Genomic DNA, 17,965 nt, shown 5'->3' on the forward strand with positions numbered 1-17,965 from the left:
CACTCTCGCGCGAACACGCCGTCTGCGCATGCCCACTCCTGCGCATACTTCGCCTTCTGCGCATGCCCGTTTTCTGCGCATGCCCACTTCCTCCCCGGCGGAGGGCGGGCGCAGCGCGCACGTTCGCGTCCGGGTCAGCGGGTCAGCGCGCCTGACTGGCTGGCCGACTGGCGGCGCCGGCGGCGCCCGCGGTAAATGGCGCTGGTGGCGGGAAAGTTGAGTGCCCGGTGCGCCGAGCCTTCTGGGCGATGTGTAGTGACTTCCACAGGGCGGAGTCTGGGACGGAGGTGAGAGCCGTCGGCGTGGGAGCGAGAGGAAAGGAGGACGGGGCCTCTGGCGGCGAGGGAGGCCGGAAGGCGGGGGAGGCCGGGAGTGCGGCTCGGCGCCGGGACGCGCTGGGCGTGGAGTCCCGCCACCTGGGTGTCCCCCCCCCACCGTTGCACCCGCCCACCTGTGCACCCCCACCCGTGCATCCGCCCACCTGTGCACCCCACCCCACCTGTGCACTCCTCAGACCTGTGTACCCGCCCACCTGTGCACCCCCAGGCCTGTGCACCCCCACCTGTGCACCCCACCCCACCTGTGCACTCCTCAGACCTGTGCACCCGCCCACCTGTGCACCCCCAGGCCTGTGCACCCCCAGGCCTGTGCACCCCCACCTGTGCACCCCACCCGTGCGTCCGCCCAATTGTGCACCCTACCTCACCTGTGCACCCCCAGACCTGTGCACCCCACCCGTGCATCCGCCCAATTGTGCACCCTACCTCACCTGTGCACCCCTCAGACCTGTGCACCCGCCCACCTGTACACCCCCAGACCTGTGCACCCCACCCCAAATTTGCACCCGCCCACCTGTGCTCCTCACCCTACCTCTGCAACCCACCCCACCTGTTCACCCCCTACCCCTGTGTACCTCCCACCCGCGCACGGGAGCCAGCCCCCCTGACTCGGAGTCCTCCAGGAAGGTGGTGGCTCCCAGGGGAAGTCATTCGCATAGATAGGCGACCTCCTGTGTGCGCAGATGGGGGTAATCCGTTGGAGTTCTCCACTCACTAGGGCCGTGACCCAAACCTGTCACAATTTAATGAGGTCAGAGGTGGTCACTAAGTGAGAGGAGCTCGGGAAAGGGAGGTGTCGCCAGCGGGAGCCCTTAGAGCCCCTTTTCTAGAACAGGTGGTGTTGGAGACGTCTGGCCTCTCTCACTATCCCAGGTTACGTTTCCAGCCTAAGTGCCTCCAGAGCCACACACAGCCTTTAGCGTCCTGCAAGAATTGGTTCAGGAATTGAACCGAGTGTCAGGCCCTTCCTATGTGTCAGCCGCTGGTTAAGCAATAGGAGTCAGAAACAAAAGAAACAACTGTGCCGTTAAAGAAGGAGGCTGACTTAGAAATCACAGTGTGCGTATAAGGCTTGCTGTCCAGTAGAGGGGCGGGCACCCTGGGAGACTCGGTGGGAGGCGGAGATGCCTGAGCCCAGTGTGAAGGACCATCTGAAGTTGGCTTGGCATTCAAAGCAGAGAGTAGCAAGTGCATGGCTTGTTGAGCAGACCTGCAGGCAGGTGTGTGTAGGTGGAACAAAACCAGTGATTGAGAAGCTGTTGGGAGGTAAGCTCTGAGAATCAGGCAGAGGTGGGCCAGGAAGGGTCTTTTATATAGTTAAGAGGTGGGGGGGGGGAGTGTTACCAGAGGGTTCTGCACTCTCAGAGTCATGGAAGTGAGCAGGAACTCAGTGCAAAATCAAGCAGAGTGAGTTTATTGAAAAGAGCTTATGCAGGGGTGACTGGTGCTGCTCAATGGTTTGAACGTCAGCCCACACACGGAAGGGTCGCGGGTTCGATTTCCCATCAAGGGCACGGACCTGGGTTGCAGGTTTGATCCCTGGCCACAGTTAGGGTACCTTCCAGAGGCAACCCATCCATGCATCGCTCTCACATTGATGTTTCTCTCTCTCGCTCTACCTCCCTCCCTTCCACTCTCTCTAAAAAAAAAAAAAAAAATCAATGGAAAAAATATCCTCGGGTCAGGATTAACAAAAACAAACAAAAAAAGAGCACAAGGTTGTGAACCAGAAGCGGGAAGTCGAGCTCCCCAAGGGGTTCTTGTGGGTGACTTATATAGGGGCCTTGGGCAGATGTAGGGAATGAAGGTGAGGTCCCTTGTCCCACAGTCCTCTTTGGGCAGTGGCCGATCCTGGGGTAGTCATAGGGTCTGTAAAATAATGCTCGCGCACATATCCTGGTTACCATTAAATGGACAAAACAACTCTTTAGGAGAGAGAACGTGTTTCTGATTCTTTCCTTTAAGGATGTGCTTAGGTTCATTTAACTGTGGAATTTTACTGAAAGCATGGAGTCACAGTCAGGCCTGTAAGACAGAGTTCTTTTGGACATGGCAGAGTCCAGTGTGAGCCCTGTGCTGTCTCAGGTGCAACACTCTTAAGACCAGTCAGCAGAGAGTAACATTTAGGCTTCACAGGCCAAAGGGTCTCTGTCACAGCTTTTATTTGGGATTTGGCTTGCTGACCATGGTTTGCCAACCCTTGCTCCTTAGGAGCAGAGCCACTGGTTGGTATAAGAACCACTACAGCCCTGGCTGGGTGTCTCAGTTGGTTGGAATGTCCTCCTGTACACCAAAAGTTTGCTGGTTTGATTCCGGGTCAGGGCATGTGCTCCGGTTGAGGGTTCGATCCCCAGTAGGGGACATGCAGGAGGCAGCCAATCAGTGACTCTCTCATCATTGACGTTTCTCTCTCTCTCTCTCTCTCTCTACCTCTCCCTTCCTCTCTCTGAAAATCAGTAAACATATTTAAAAAAAATTTTTTTTTAAACAAAAAATATTTGGACCTCTCAGGCCTCTAAGGACCTGCCTCTGTCAGACTCAGGGCCCGAAGGAACACAGCAGAATGTGTCCTTCCTGCAGGCAGGGTGACAGGAGAGAAGAGCAGGCTGACAATTCAGGTCCAGTTCCTGCTCCTAAAGGTACCCATTAGAAAAATCTCTCCTGCCCTGGGGAGAGAGCCAGGATGGAATCCACCCCCAGCGTTTCTCCATCAGAGTTCCTCCCCGTACGAGGGGGGAGTGAGCCTTCACCAACATCAGACTCCTGCCGTTGGGGTTCTATGCTTCACTGTCTCTTTCTGGGATCTTGCATAGAGGGATTTTTCTGTCTAGGTGAAATTTTAAAGCGCAGTCTGATGTAACCTCCTAATGAAATCTTAAGTATGCATTTAGTGGAGTTAGTAATTTGTGGAATGTCATAGGTTTAAAACTTAGTCCTTACAATTCCTGCTAGACATTAATGCTGCTTAAGGAGCCAGGTACATGTAGTAATTTTTGCTTGACTACTTATATATTTATCTACTTTCCTTTTCCTCTTGCAGGATAATTGCTTTTAAAAATATCGAGTAGAAAAGCAGCAGCCCTTCAGGGAATATACTTAGAAACAGTGGAATTTAACCATAGAGTATATGAGTAACAGTTGTCTTTTACGTATAATTCAGACAAAAGCTTTATTGAAGAGCCAGGCCTAGTACTTACTATGCCCTGAAAGATGATTTAATTTTCAAAGTGTAGGAGGAGCCTAATTTCACATGGGCAAAAGAATTAGTCTTCTTGCCCGTCCGCCATGGCTCAGTGGTTGAGCACTGACCTGTGATCCAGGCAATTGGGGTTCGATTCCTGGTCGGGGCACATGCCCGGGTTGCGGGCTCCATCCCCAGTAGGGGGTGTGCAGGAGGCAGCCGATCAATGACTCATTATTGATGTTTCTCCCTCTTCCTCTCCCTTCCTCTCTCTGAAATCAATAAAGACATATTAAAAAAAATTAGTCCTCTTATTTATTTTTAAAATTTGTTGATTTTAGAGAGAGAGAGAAACATTGGTGTGTTGTTCCACTTATTCATTGGTTGCCTCTTGTATATGCCCTCCCCAGGGATTAAACCTGCAACCTTTGCGTATTGGGACAACACTCCAACCATCTGAGCCACCCGGCCACGGCTCATCCTCTAATTTAAAGGATTACCATGGTAAGGGCCAGATTTGCACTGGTCACATCCATGGTAGCGTAGCTGCTGCTTTCCCTTGCTTTCTCCGAACTCCAGCTCCTCTCTCACTTTCCCTGTGCTTTGTAGTTACACATTTTTCCTGGAAGTAAATTTCCTCCTTAAATCATTAGTAAATTTATTCAGAATTGTATTCCATTTGTAGCTGGACATCCAGTCCTGTCGTAGGGCAGACAGGGTTGGGAATATGTGGTTGGAATGTTTGGTTCTGTAGGGAGCCCTTATGCTTGCTGAGACCCTGCTGCTGGTGTCCACCTGCAAACGGATTTAGTCACAGAAGGTCACGGGAAATGAGCCTTTATCCAAATACGTCTTAGATGCACATGTTTGCCTTCATGTCATTTATTTCTGGTGAATTTGATCTGTAAGCACTCCTTCCTGCTCTAGTGTAGGCTTTTCCAAAACTAAATATGTTTAAACATCCATGTGGTATGTGTTCTGCTTAACAGGCATTGAAGGTATATGATTACCTCTAAAGCGGACTTTGTTAGTGCGTATTAAGAACTTTGATGATAGCTCAGCTGGTGTGGCTCAGTGGTTGAGCGTCAACCTGGGAACCAGGAGGTCACGGTTCAGTTCCCAGTCAGGGCATGTGCCCAGGGTGTGGGCTCGATCCCCAGTTGGGGACATGCAGGAGACAGCAGATCAGTGACTCTGACTCTCTCTCATCATTGATGTTTCTCTCCCTCTCCCTTCCTCTCTCTGAAATCAATAAAACCATATTAAACAAAAAACAAAAAAAACCTCTTACAATGGCCATGAAATACTCATGGACTTTTGTTTAGTGGGAGTTTGCACAGATCATCCACATATACGAAAGTCTAAGTAGTCTGAGGTTCTTTTTAGACTCTCCAGCCTGTTCTTCCCCCACTCTACCTACCTGTGCCCTGTTTACCTTCGATTTTTCAGGCAGCTACTAAGCCTCTGCCAGATGAAAAGCGTTCTGGAATTGGTGGTGAGCCAAGGCAGATCCCTTTCAAGCTTTTATATCCAGATCAGGGGGATGGGCTCGTAATGTGCTCTTAAGTGTAGTAATAGCTTCATGGAAGGAGGTGGCCTTGAATGTGTAGGATTTTTGTTTGTTCATTAGTCTGGACCTTAGGGAATTTAATGGAGAGAACAGGGAAAGGACATTCCAGGAAGAAAAAAGAAAAGCATTGTGCTATCAGTGCTCATTCCACATGAACCTGAAAGAGCTATGTGCTCAGTCTCTCATTCGGAGTTAAAGGTGCCTCTCACAGGGTAGAACTGCGTGTCCCTTTTCAGTGCCTTCACGGAGCCCATGTGTGTTTCTGCTGTAGCACCTACCACACTCGATTGTAGTTTTTTAACCTTCTGACTCTCCCCCAGTAAATTCTTTGAGGGCAGGAACTCCGTCTGCTACATCTCTGTCCCCAGCCCCTCAGTTCCTGCAACACACCTGACATCCTGAGATGTTTCCCAGTGATTATCTGTAACTGAGTCCTGTCACTTTGCAGACTGTGCGCCTTCTCCAGAGATGCTGCTGCTGTTGGAAACATGTGGGTCTCCTTGTTGGTGTTAGAAGGAGCACTAAGGAGACTGTTGAGAGGCCTGATCATGGCCTGGACAGGACCTCAGATTGGTTTCAGCTTCAGTTAGTAGGTCCAAAGCTCTGTTTTGTCCTTTGACCAGACTTGGTGATAACTGACGATTCTGAGGCCGTGTAGCACAGAGTTCTAGGCTTTGGGAGCCAAGAGGTCTCAGTTATCCTGGCTCTGGTGTCTGCTGGGTTTCTCCTCTTGAAAAAAGAATAACAAATAGAGTGAGTGTGACAACTAACGGGACTGTATATATATATATGATGTACTGCCAGTTCCACAGTAAGCACAAGTAGTAGCCATTGTTAGGTAGTTATTTTGATGATAAAGCCTAGGAGATACCGATTTACAAACCAAATGCCAAACCTGTTACTTCACAATATATGTGAAACTGTCGAGTAGGTGAAGACGACTGTATCCACAACAACTTGACCTCAGAAAGGCTGCTTAGAGAATGAAGAGGAATGTTGAGTTGTATTAATGGCTCCCACCACCAAGCTCCGATTGCCTGGTGTCTTCATCTTCCCCAAAAGGATTAAACTGTCACGTCAGGCAGAACTTGCTTGGGTTCCCTTTACCCTGGGCACCTAACAGGCTCTTCTTTGCGCTTGGGAAGCCAGATGGACTAATTGCTTCTTTCTACTTACTCCTCAAGTCTGGACAGCATCATTAAGTTTTTTTATAAAGTGGTTTATTTTTATTTATTTTATATATATTTTAATCCTCATCTGAGGATTTTTTTTCCCATTGCTTTTTTCAGAGAGAGTGGGGGGGAGGGGGAGAAAGAGAAACTTCAATATGAGAGAGACACATCGATTGGTTGCCTTCCGCCCACGCCCAGACTGGGGCTGGGGATCAAGCCTGCAACCAAGATACGTGCCCTTGGCCGGAATTGAACCCGGGACCCTTCAGTCGCTGGCCGATACTCTAGCCACTGAGCCAAACTGGCGAGGGCTATAAAGTTGTTTTTAAAACATATATACATTTTTATTGATTTTAGAGAGAGGAAGGGAGAGGGAAAGAGAGAGAGAAACATCAATGATGAGAGAAAGCCATTGACCAGCTGCCTCCTACACGCCCCTACTGGGGATCGAGCCCACAATCCGGGCATGTGCCCTGACCCGGAATCTAGCCAGTGACCTCTTGGTGCATAGATTGAGCTCAACCACTGAGCAGCAGTGGCTAAGCTGCGGTCCTCTTCTTGTTGTGTGCCCTTCCCCCATTGCCCCGCTCCATAAGGAGCTGGCAGGAGGATGGGCAGACAAGTTAAATGCTGTGCCTGTGTAACAAGTGTAATAAGTATAGTGAGAAAGGTAATTATAATGTATAAGGAAGGTAAATACTTTCAGTGAACAGTTTGATCCTATACCCAAACTACTCTCAGCTCCTTTCAGGGCAGGGACTTGTACCATCAGTATTTGGTGCATAAACAAAAACTGGAATATTTTCAGAGTAAATGAACATTACTTTTCTCCTAAATTATATTTCCTACTTCATAATTTCCTCCAAATCCTCAGAATTGTGAAAAGCCTTTTTTATAGACTTTTGGAAAGTTATATAAGTGCATATTTTTAGGATTTTACACTTTTAGGTATTGACTTTTCCTTCTTTCTCTTTTTTCCCTTTTGAAGCTCCTTGCCCGGCTCGAAGGTAGACGGTCCTTGAAAGAAATAGAGCCCTGTCTGTTTGCCGATGAGGAGTCACCTGTGCATGGTAAAAACAGTCTCCAACCAAAACATAGTGTCATAGATTAAGCTTTGTAAAACAAGTGTCTTTTCATATATATTCACATACTCCTAGCAGGAGGCTCTGCGGGTTCAACTGTAAAATTAAAATGACACAGGTGATGACAGAACCCTTAAGCCTGCCTCATCTACATCAGGTGAGATGAAGTTTGGCTTATGTGCAATAAATGTTCAGAATAAGCTGACTGAAGGGTCTTTAGAAGTTTGAGAATCACAGGAAAGACTCAGGTATCCTGTTGTTATGTTAATATTTCCACAGGTGGGGAAATACATACCTACTTCTTCCATTAGCACTGCTACCCTAGGGAAGACTTACAAGAAGTAGTGTGCTTAGGGTTGTTTTTTGTTTTTAATGTACTGTAATAATTTTATAGAGATGCAATGCAGTTCACCCATTTAAGTGTACAATTTCAGTGATTTTTAATATTCACACAGTTATGTAACCATCCCCACAATTGATTTTAAAACATATTCATCACCCCAAAGGAAACCCATGCCTATTAGTAGTTACTCCCCATTTCTCCCCACATTCCTCAGTCCTAGGCAAGCGCTAATCTACTTTCTGACTCATCGATTAGCCTTTTCTGGACGTTCATATGGTTGGAATCATACATTACATGTTCTTCTATGACTGGTTTCCTTCACTTTGCGTAATTTTTCAAGGCTCATCATATTGTAGCATCAACAGTTCGCTCCTTTTTATTGTTGAATAATATTCTATTGTATAGACATACCACATTTTGTTTATCCATTCATAAGTTGATGGACATTTGGGTTGTTTCTACTTATTGGCTGTTACGAATAATGTTATGATTATTTTTGTACAAGTTTTTTCTATGGATATATGTTTTCAGTTCTCTAGGGTAATGCCTACGGGAGGGACTGCTAGGTTGTATGGCAATTCCGTGTTGAACATTTTGTGGAACTGCCAGACTGTTTTTTCCAAAGCTGCACATTTTCCTTGCTACCAGCAGTGGAATGTCTGATGGTTCCAATTTCCCCACATCCTGCAAACAGATGTTATTGTCTGGCCTTTTTATTATAGCCTTCCTAGTGAGTGTGCAATGGTTCCTCATTGTGGTTTTCATTACATTTCCCTGATGACTATGATGTTAAGCGTCTTTGCATGTGCTTATTGGCAATTTGTATATGTAATTTGGAGAAATGTCAGAGTTTTTCCCATTTTAAAAATTGTGTTTTCTTTTTATTATTGAGTCGTAAGAGTCCTTTACATATTCTAGAGAGAAGTCTCTTAGCAAATATATATATATAAATATAATTTACCATTTTGTGGGTTGTCTTTTCACTGTCTTGATGGTGTCCATTGAAGCATGAAGTTATTAATTTGATGCAGTTTATCTGGGTTTTTTTGGTGCTTTTGGTGTAGTTCAGAAGCCATTGTCTAATGCAAGGTCAAGAAGATTTACACCTTTTCTTGTTACTGATTTCTATTTTCATTGTTTTCTGATCAAAGAACACTTGTGATTTTATTATTTTTAAACTACTGAGACCTGGTTTAGGGCCAAGCACACAGTCTGTCTTAGAGAATGTTCCATGCGCACTTGGGAAGGTTGCGTGTTCTGCTGTAGTTGGGTGGAGGGGTTTGTTGATGCCTCTTAGTTCTGGTTGGTTTTTAGTGATGTTTCTGTGCTGACCTGACTAGTTCTACCCATTATCAAAGCGGGTGTTCACGTCTTCAGCTGTCTTTGTCAAATTGCCTTACTTCTTTCTTTAGTCTGTCACTTTTGGCCTCATCATCTTTGAGGCTTCATGTGTTGTTGGGCAGTAATAAGTTTTTATTAAATCTTATTGATGGATTTACTCATTTATCTTTATAAAATGTCCTTCTCTGTCACCGCACACCTGTCAGGATGGCTGCTATCAAAAAACCAGATAATAACAAGTGTTGGTGAGGATGTGGAGAAATTGGAGCCCTTACTATTGACGGGATTGTGAAATGGTACAACCACCGTGGAAAACAGCACGGAGGTTCCTTAACACAAGAAAGAGAGAACTACCATGTGATTCGACAATTCTATTGCTGGGTACATACCTAAAAGAATTTAAAGCAGGGTATTGAAGAGATATCTTCATGCCCATGTTCATAGCAGCACTATTCACAGTAGCTAAGAAATTGTAGCAACCCAAATGTTCAGCGGATGAATGGGTAAACAGAATGTGGTACATACGTACAGTGGAATATAATTCAGCCTGAAAAAGGAAGGAAATCCTGTCACATGCTGCACCCTGCATGGATGAACCTTGGGGACATGCTAAGTGAAATAAGCCAGTCACAAAAAGACAGATACTCACATGATTCCACTTATATGGGGTACCTGAAATAGTCAAATCCGTAGAAACAGAAAGTAGAATAGTGGTTACCAAGGGCTAGGTCAGAGGTGGGGAAAGTGGGACTTGTTCAATGGATACAGACTTCCAGTTTTGCAAGGTGGAAAAACTCTGGAGATCTGTTTCACAACAATGTGACTGTACTTAACACTGCTGAACTGTGCACTGAAAAATGGTTAAGTCCGGCCAGAGTGGCTCAGGAGTTGAGAGCCGACCCATGAACCAGGAGGTTACGGTTCGAGTCCCAGTCAAGGCACATGCCTGGGTTGTGGGCTTGATCCCCGGGAGGGGGCGCGCGGGAGGCAGCCGGTCAGTGACTCTCATCATCGTTGTTTCTATCTCTCTCTCCCTTCCTCTCTCTGAAATCAATTAAAAAAGATGGTTAAGATGGTAAATATTGTCATGTGTGTTTTATGACAGTAAAAAACAACGCTCTTCTTAGTCTCTAATAGCAATTTTTGTCTAAAAGCATATTTCATCTAATCCTACTGTAGCCACTTCAGCTTTCTTTGGTCACTGTTTGCATAGTATGTCTTTTTCTGTCCTTTGACTGTCAGCCTGTTTGTAATTTGGAGTGTGACGTGTGCCCGGTGTATATGGCCTGTGGTTGGATCATGATTTTTTATTCCATTCTGTCAAACTCTGCCTTTTGCTTGGACTGTTTAAACCGTTTATAGTTAGTGAATTTACCAGGAAGACAGGATTTCTGACTGCTGCTTTGCTGCCCGTTTTATATGCCTGGTGCTTTTTGTTTCTCTAGCCCTCCTTGACTGCCTTTTGTGTTTAATAGACATTTTCTAGTGTACCATTTTAATTCCCTGTCATTATTTTTATTTTTTAAGAAACTAATTTTTTCCATTAGTTGTCCCTGAGGACTACAATTAACATCTTAGTTTATAACAATTTATTGGATTAATACCATCTTAATTTCAGTATTTTATAAGAACTTTGTTGCTGTAATCTCCATTCCCTGCCCCTTCCTTTATGCTGTTACAAATTACATATTTATGTACTGTATGCCCATAAACATTTAATATTATTAATACAATTGGAATTGCTTCTTAAATCAGATAGATGAGAAAAGTTACAAACATAAAACCCATTTCTGCTGTCTTTTCTATTTGCTGTGTTCTTTCTAAACTCAGTTGGATTCAGGTTACTGTCTACTGTACTTTCATTTGGCCTGATTGAATTATATTAATATTTAATATACTTATAATATTTGATATTTCTTGTAGGGCAGATCTGTTAGCAAGTAAAATTCTAAACTATCAGTAATAAGACACATTTTGATCAAACCTGTTGGGCAAAAGATTGAGCTGTCTCCTAGATTTCTCTCTGCCGGAGGGGATAAATTGAATCTCATGAAATTGACACTGAAACCTGGGTTTGCAGCTCAACTTATACATTTGAATATTACATTTATAGAAACCTTAAAAACAGCATTCTGTTCAGTCAGTAACACAGTTTACTCAAAACCTTCATAGATCTTACAGCTGTAACACTAGATGGATGAATACTCGTTGGAGCAGCAGCAGATGTAAGACCAGGATTATAAAGATTACTTATCAGCAACAGTAATTTATCAGGAATTGATATAGGGAAGCTCAGGTAGAAGCAGTAAGAGATTCAGGGGTTACAGGAGTCTGATGCTGTGGAAAACATAGTGTTAATGCTTTTTTTGGATGGTAGTCACCTCTTCAGTACTATAATGATATAATCCGCAAATTCAACATATTTGTTACACAATTAGTAGGTTGGTACCTAGAGGATGTATTTTTAGGCTGTTGTTTTCTTTCCCTTATTTTGAAGGATCTTTAGATTCACAAACTCACTCCGACAGCCTGTCACCCAAACCCCTTACAGCATTCTGTTTGTGAGAGTAGCTATCAAGGCCAAACCATCCAGATTTTCTGATTTAGTTTCATTTGTCAAGTGCCAAACTGTACAGGTGGTTTTTTGGTTTTTTTTTACTACCCACTCAGTCACACTCAGTACTTTCACTGGACAAGGGTGCTTTTTATTTATTTTATTTTTTTGTTTAATCCTTACCGGAGGATACTTTTTCCATTGCTTTTCAGAGAGAGTGGGGGGGCAGGGAGAGAAACATCCATGTGAGAGAAACACATCCATGGGCCGCCTCCCACCCCCCCACCGCCCAACTGAAGGGCCGAGCCTGCAATGTAGATACATGCCCTTGGCCAGATTTGAACCTGGGACCCTTCAGTCCTTGGGCCAGTGCTCTAACCACTGAGGAAACTGGCCAGGGCAAGTACGCATTTTTTTGGTAACAGCTCACAGAAATGTATGGGCTGGTGACTTCAGATACACTTGAAAGGCCTCTAGGACGTAACATTTGAATATGACTTTTGATCTTATGATTAGATAGTAAATGTTTATAAAACAGTGAGACTGATTTTACACATTTACACATTTATAGGTAACCTAGTTCAAGGACATTAATGATAATATTCATTTGTAATTTGCAAGTTTGCAGATTTTCCTTCCCTAGTTTTTATAAATGACTTTTCTGCCTGCTTTGCTATTAACCTGTGGAAGGAGGAGGTGGTTTTTATATACCTGGTCACCTCTTAGCCAAGGACTTAACTGTAAACTTTGCCTCAGTTTCACCTGTGCCGAACCACGGAGCTGAGGAACCCACCTACTGCATCAGCTGTTTTCTTAGCTGGTGTGTGGATTTGGAGAGCCTTCTTGCCAAGTGGTGCAAAGCTCGCTCGAAAACTTACTGTTTTGAGTTGTGCTGAAATTTGTTATGAGCACCGTCCCTCTCTCCAAGAAAACACTTGGCAGATTTCTCACTTTTTTCTCTATTCCGAGAATTCCACAAATATCCAGATGTATCTCGCAGTTCCCGTCTGACCAGTACGGTGCATTTTTATCTCCCTGTGGGGTCCCTTCCCATGTTCTCCAGAATATGTTACGTTTCTCTTCCCTGACGTTACCCTTGTTTCACTCTCCAGCCTCAGGAAACTGCCCGTGAATTCTTTCACTTGGTGGATGAGCGCAGGCCGCGGGATTATTTCTGTAACTGCTCCGGCGTTCCCCGCCTTCCTGCAGCCGGCTTCTCCTGCTGTCGCTCTACAGCGTGGACACTCCCGCGCGCCTGAAAGTCCGTCTTCTGAGTGTCTCAGTTTTTGACGTTTGGTTCATAAGATAATATTTATATTAAATGTGCTTTTGCAAACCACACATTTGCTGCCTTAAGGTCACTGTCCAGGGCCAGTTCCGTGATCTGTCCCCACCTGCCCTCCCATTTTCTCTTTTAGGACTTTCCTGCCGACGTTAGTACTTAGCACCGGTTCACTTTCCTGAGACCTTCAGGAAGGTCTCCTTTCCTCCTGGTTTTTCTGTGAAATTTCTGTTTCATCTGACTTCTCTCGCTGTAGCTGTATCCCAGGAATTGAGTTTTGGGCCCTTCATTCTTAAGTTTAAGTTCACATTCACCCAGCAGGAGTTTCTGTTCTCTTTCCGTGTAGCTCTCTCCCAGACCTCTGTGTCCAGTCTCCTTACTCTCTTGTATCTGAAGTCCTAGCGGCTGTAGGACGTTTTTATTTTGTGGCTCCTGGAGATCCAGCTCTACACACCATTTGGAAGGTGAATTCACGTTAGGGTGTTTTCATGAATTATGTGAATGAAAAATCCCTATGTGCTATGTGTTTGATTTGTGTGGGTACTTCTGAGCCTGTGTCCGAGAACTTTTAGATCACCTGGGAATCAGTGAGGGGGCCGAGGGCCTGACAGAGCCTGAGTGTCAGCTCTTGTCGGACAGGGCGGCAGGCAGGGCTGGACTGGCACTGGGCATATTGCTCCTGTTCCTGCTTTGCCTGCTGTGTTGTCCCTCTTTCTCAGCCTTGGTCATGGGCACTCACACCTGCTGGGCTCTGCTAACTGCCCCCCCCCCCCATAGCCCCATCTGAGACTCACTGGCAGACCTGCTTCCTTTCAAAATCCGTGTTCCAAGGTTGACCTTGGGCCTGTAATCCTCACCCAGTCAGGACTTCCTCAAAAAGCTCTCAGGAAGAAAGTCATCTGTGTTTGTGTTGGGTACAGAATATTCAAGTCCAACCTCAAAGTAGCCAACGAGAAATAGAGTTATACAGCACGATCGGTGCGACCATGGAGGGGGGTGGAGTTTGCTGTTCCTCCCTGGCGTCGTTACTGGGATCCCGGGCACTACCCGGAACACGTCCCTTTCACTTGCGAGTGTTGGGCAGTCGCCTCTGCTGCTGCTCTGGGAGAGGGAGGGGCTTTGGTGCAGGGTGCTTCCCCGTTGTTTCTGCTCCGCCCACTGTGTCCCACAATCCTACAAACCACTTCAGACTCATCTGCTAGACTTTCCTTCCCGACCGTTAATACTGCTGCTGTGTCAGCAGTTCTTCATCTGGTGTAGGTAGTTTATCCTGTGTTATTAGGCAGTAAGGGACTTATTTGGGGGCAGCTTGGCTCCCCAGTAATACAGCAGAGAGAGTAAATGGAACATATGGGTTGAGTGTAGTTTTAGTCACTATGTTAACTTTTAATAAGAGTGTCCATGAACAATTGTTAATGCGAAAATAGTTTCACTTCTTGAGGCTGGAATATTTGGAGGGGGGAATCTTTTTAATGTAAATTTTAAATTGTAAATTGTATGGAAGAGTGTAGAGTAAATTGGCTGAGGTTTTATACTACCTTAAATACAGGATGGTGACAACTTGCTAGGTTTCTTACACATTATTTGTGACTGTTCCAACTTATAATGGTTTATAGTGGTAACAGGAAATAAAGTAACTGGATTTTCAGGCTATGTAATTTGTTTGGGCCCCAAGAAGTTGCATTTTAACACAGTGTTTTAAATTCTGTGGTTCCACCATAAATCAAATGGCAGTAGTTTTAGTTTTAGCAAGAATTGGAGCCCTGACTGGTGTGGCTCGGTTGGTTGGGTGGCGTCCTGTGCACCAAAAGGTTGCTGGTTCTGTTCCCAGTCAGGACACGTGCCCAGTGGGGGCTTGATCCCCAGTAGGGGGGCGTGCAGGAGGCAGCGATGAATGTTTCTCACATCGATGTTTCTCTCTCTCTCCCCCTCTCCTAAAAAATCAATAGAAATATATTTTTAAAAGAATTGGAAGGACACTGTTCAGAGTGGATTTTGAACAGCTCTGGAGGCAGGACAATTTTCCGGTTGTTTTATGTTTTATTTAATTCGTGCTGTCCTCAATGAAAGCGTTATTGGAACCTGTATGGAAAGAGATTTGCAGTCTTCAAAGTTCTGAGTGGTTGGCTGTGGTTCATAATGCTGGGAGGGTAATTCACAAAGCAGATGTCATTCTACATGAACACAGTTTCCAGGAGAGTCACACAGCAAAGCGTGACTGAGGCAGCCTGGCCATGTGTTTTCAGGGCAGGATGCAGTTGGCATTGGAGGCCCGAGAGCTGTGGGCTCTCTCCACCCTGTACATGTGACACTGCTCTGCCCGTCCTACCAGTAACACTGAGAAACCCTAGTGAGGGGTGATTTCACCTGCATGTAACCGAAGTCCAGCCCAGCCGCTTGCCAGGCGGGGGCTTATTTTCCTCAGTCAGAAGTGGTGTGGAGGCAGGCTGTGCAGAGCCGGTCCTGGGTGCCTCCTGTCCTGCTCCGCCCTTCTGAGGGTCCACCTGGAGGGTCCACCTTCCCTCCCCACTGCTTCAAGGTGGCTTTTTGCCTCAAGAGAATGGAGTGGCAGAGCCGAAGTGGCACCTGTGTCAGGAGAGCGGAACTTAGAAATCCCAGCAGACGCTATGTGCCTCTCACTGGCTACAGCTGAGATACCTGTGAGCCTCTTTGCAAGGGAGACTAAGCAAAACCATTTTTATATTGGGCACATTGCCTTTTCCAGATGGGGTTTATTTTATTTATTATTATTTCTGTGATTTTTGAGAGTACGTTTATTAAAGCTGGGACAGTGAAACAAGGAAGGGCCTAGGATAGAAGCAGCAGGAGAGAGCCTAGGCGGGGCAGCTTCGGCTCCCTAGAACCATCATGGGAAAGAAGTGAGGCGAGGCTGTTGTCAGCTCACTGGAGAGTCAGAGAAAAAGGGGCCTTGGGGACAGGTTCAGGGGCTGAGCCTGGGATGAGTTGCCACTGCCCATTGCTCCCCAGGTTGCAAGTCTGGTGGAGACTCTTCGAGTTTAGGAGATGCAGGTCTGTGGGGGAAGGAGGGAGAGGGAAAGGCCAGACTTGCTCCTGGGAGGAAGAGCACCTGGGGTTTTGTATTTAAGGAAAAAAGGGAGAGAGGAAATTGGGTGATCAATGACCAGAAGTAGTGTGCACCTTAGTAATCAGTGGAATGTCCGAAAGGCTCCAGATCTGTGGCACTTTATTCTGAACGCTCTGTATCACCAGCTTAAGTGTAGTGTGTGTGGATCCATCCCCAGGAGACTCCCCCAGGCTGCCGTCAGCTTGTCAGTCTGCTTCAAATGATGATTTCCCTATTTATTTGTATTTGCTTTTACAGATCCGTTTTGGCAAATGGATTTAGATCGACTTTCACAGTCCAGTAAATGTCCTTCTTAAACAGTGTTGTGCTTTTCCCTTGGAACCCACCCTTCCTGTGCTGCTGCGTTTTGACTGACACTTTTACATTTCACACAGGTGACATTCTTGAATTTCACGGTCCAGAGGGAACAGGAAAGACAGAAATGCTTTACCATTTAACAGCACGGTGCATCCTCCCCCGGTCGGCAGGGGGCCTGGAGGTAGAAGTCCTGTTTATTGACACGGACTCCCACTTCGACCTGCTCCGGCTCGTTACCATTCTCGAGCACAGACTGCCCCAGAGCTCTGAAGAGAGAGTGAAAGGCTGCCTCGCCAGGCTTTTCCTGGTGCACTGCAGCAGCAGCAGCCAGTTGCTGCTCACGCTCCACTCCCTGGAAACCGTGTTCTGTAGGCGCCCCTCCCTCTGCCTTTTGATTTTGGACAGCTTGTCGGCTTTCTACTGGATAGACCGAGCCAACGGCGGAGACAGCGTCACCTCACAGGAGTCTACCCTGAAGAAGTGTGCTCAGCTCCTAGAGAAGCTGGTGAACCAGCACCGCTTGGTTCTCTTTGCAACCACACAGAGTTTAATGCAGAGAGCCCCGAGCTCCGCGGGGGGCCCCTCTGCCTCCAGCCGCCCGAGCGAGGCGGGCGTGGAGTACAGGCCCTACCTCTGTCAGGCCTGGCAGCGGCTGGTGGGGCAAAGGCTGTTCTTCTCCAAAGACGAGTCCAACACCAGTCACCAGTTTTCTTTAGTCTCACGGAACTTAAAAAGCAACACTTTAAAAAAGCATGTTTTTATTATTGGAGAAAGCGGGGTTGAGTTTTGTTGATATGTATCAAAATAGTCTTACAGGATATTACCCAAGTTTTAAAAAGTCTTTAAATAGGCTAAAGTCTTTAATAGGATTCAGTCCTGAAGTTTTAAACTCTAAGGGAATTAACATGACAGTGTTTCTACACAGAATGGACTTCTTAAAACAGGACGGTGACTCTCAGAATACTCTGTCCCCAGGTCGTTCAGGGTTACTCAAAGTGACTTTAACAATTAAACTATATATTAAGTTTGTTTTAAAACTAAATTAAAATACACATTTCAATGTAAATAAAATGGACTTTTGTAACTTTGTGTCCCATTTCTGGAACTCATTGAAGTCCTTACATATTTAGGAAAGTTTAAATGCACTTCTGATGTCTCACATGTGACCCTTTAGGAAGCCTTGATTTTGGGGAGTGATTCTGTAGAGCTGTTGTTTCTGTGAAAACAGGGAGTCCACCCATCCGCCGTCCACACCGAGAGCTATGGAAAGGCCAAGCATTTAATCTGAGTTAGTTACACAGATTCCAGGGGGGAGCTGGACTACAGCTGGGCTTCCGCATGATCTTTTAAACACACGGAATTGCGATGCCCCCTCGGAGTCCTGTGAAGAGGGTTTTGAAATTTTCACCTCCTCATCGCGCGATAGATTCTAAACTGCATTCGGGCTGTGTTGCTAGTCTTTTCTTGCCCACTTAGCCTAGCCCAGATACGCCCTGAAGTGAACCAGGGGTTTCCAGCCGAGAGCCGGGTGAGGCTCTGTGTGCTCTAGTCCAGCGACAGCCGGGATGGGGAACACACACTTCGAGGGGCGTGGGCGGTGCTGCGGTGCAGCAGAGCAGGGACATTTTAGAACTTCTCTTTACACGTTGTAACCCAAGAAAAGGTGACCTTATGTCAGCATTTAATACTCAGATCAATC

General features: G+C 46.0%; 1 protein-coding gene across 1 annotated transcript; it reads left to right on the forward strand.

The window, feature by feature from the left end:
- Positions 1-131: 131 nt before the first annotated feature.
- XRCC2 (X-ray repair cross complementing 2) lies at positions 132-17,348 on the forward strand. The gene is made up of 3 exons (XM_081148026.1): positions 132-287; positions 7,250-7,331; positions 16,344-17,348. Exons 1-3 carry the CDS (start codon positions 249-251, stop codon positions 17,057-17,059), a joined length of 837 nt encoding a protein of 278 aa, XP_081004152.1. The 5' UTR covers positions 132-248; the 3' UTR covers positions 17,060-17,348.
- The last annotated feature ends 617 nt before the right edge of the window (positions 17,349-17,965 follow it).

This window comes from Miniopterus schreibersii (genome assembly GCF_964146895.1).
Source record: "Miniopterus schreibersii genome assembly, chromosome: 9".
NCBI lineage: Eukaryota > Metazoa > Chordata > Mammalia > Chiroptera > Miniopteridae > Miniopterus > Miniopterus schreibersii.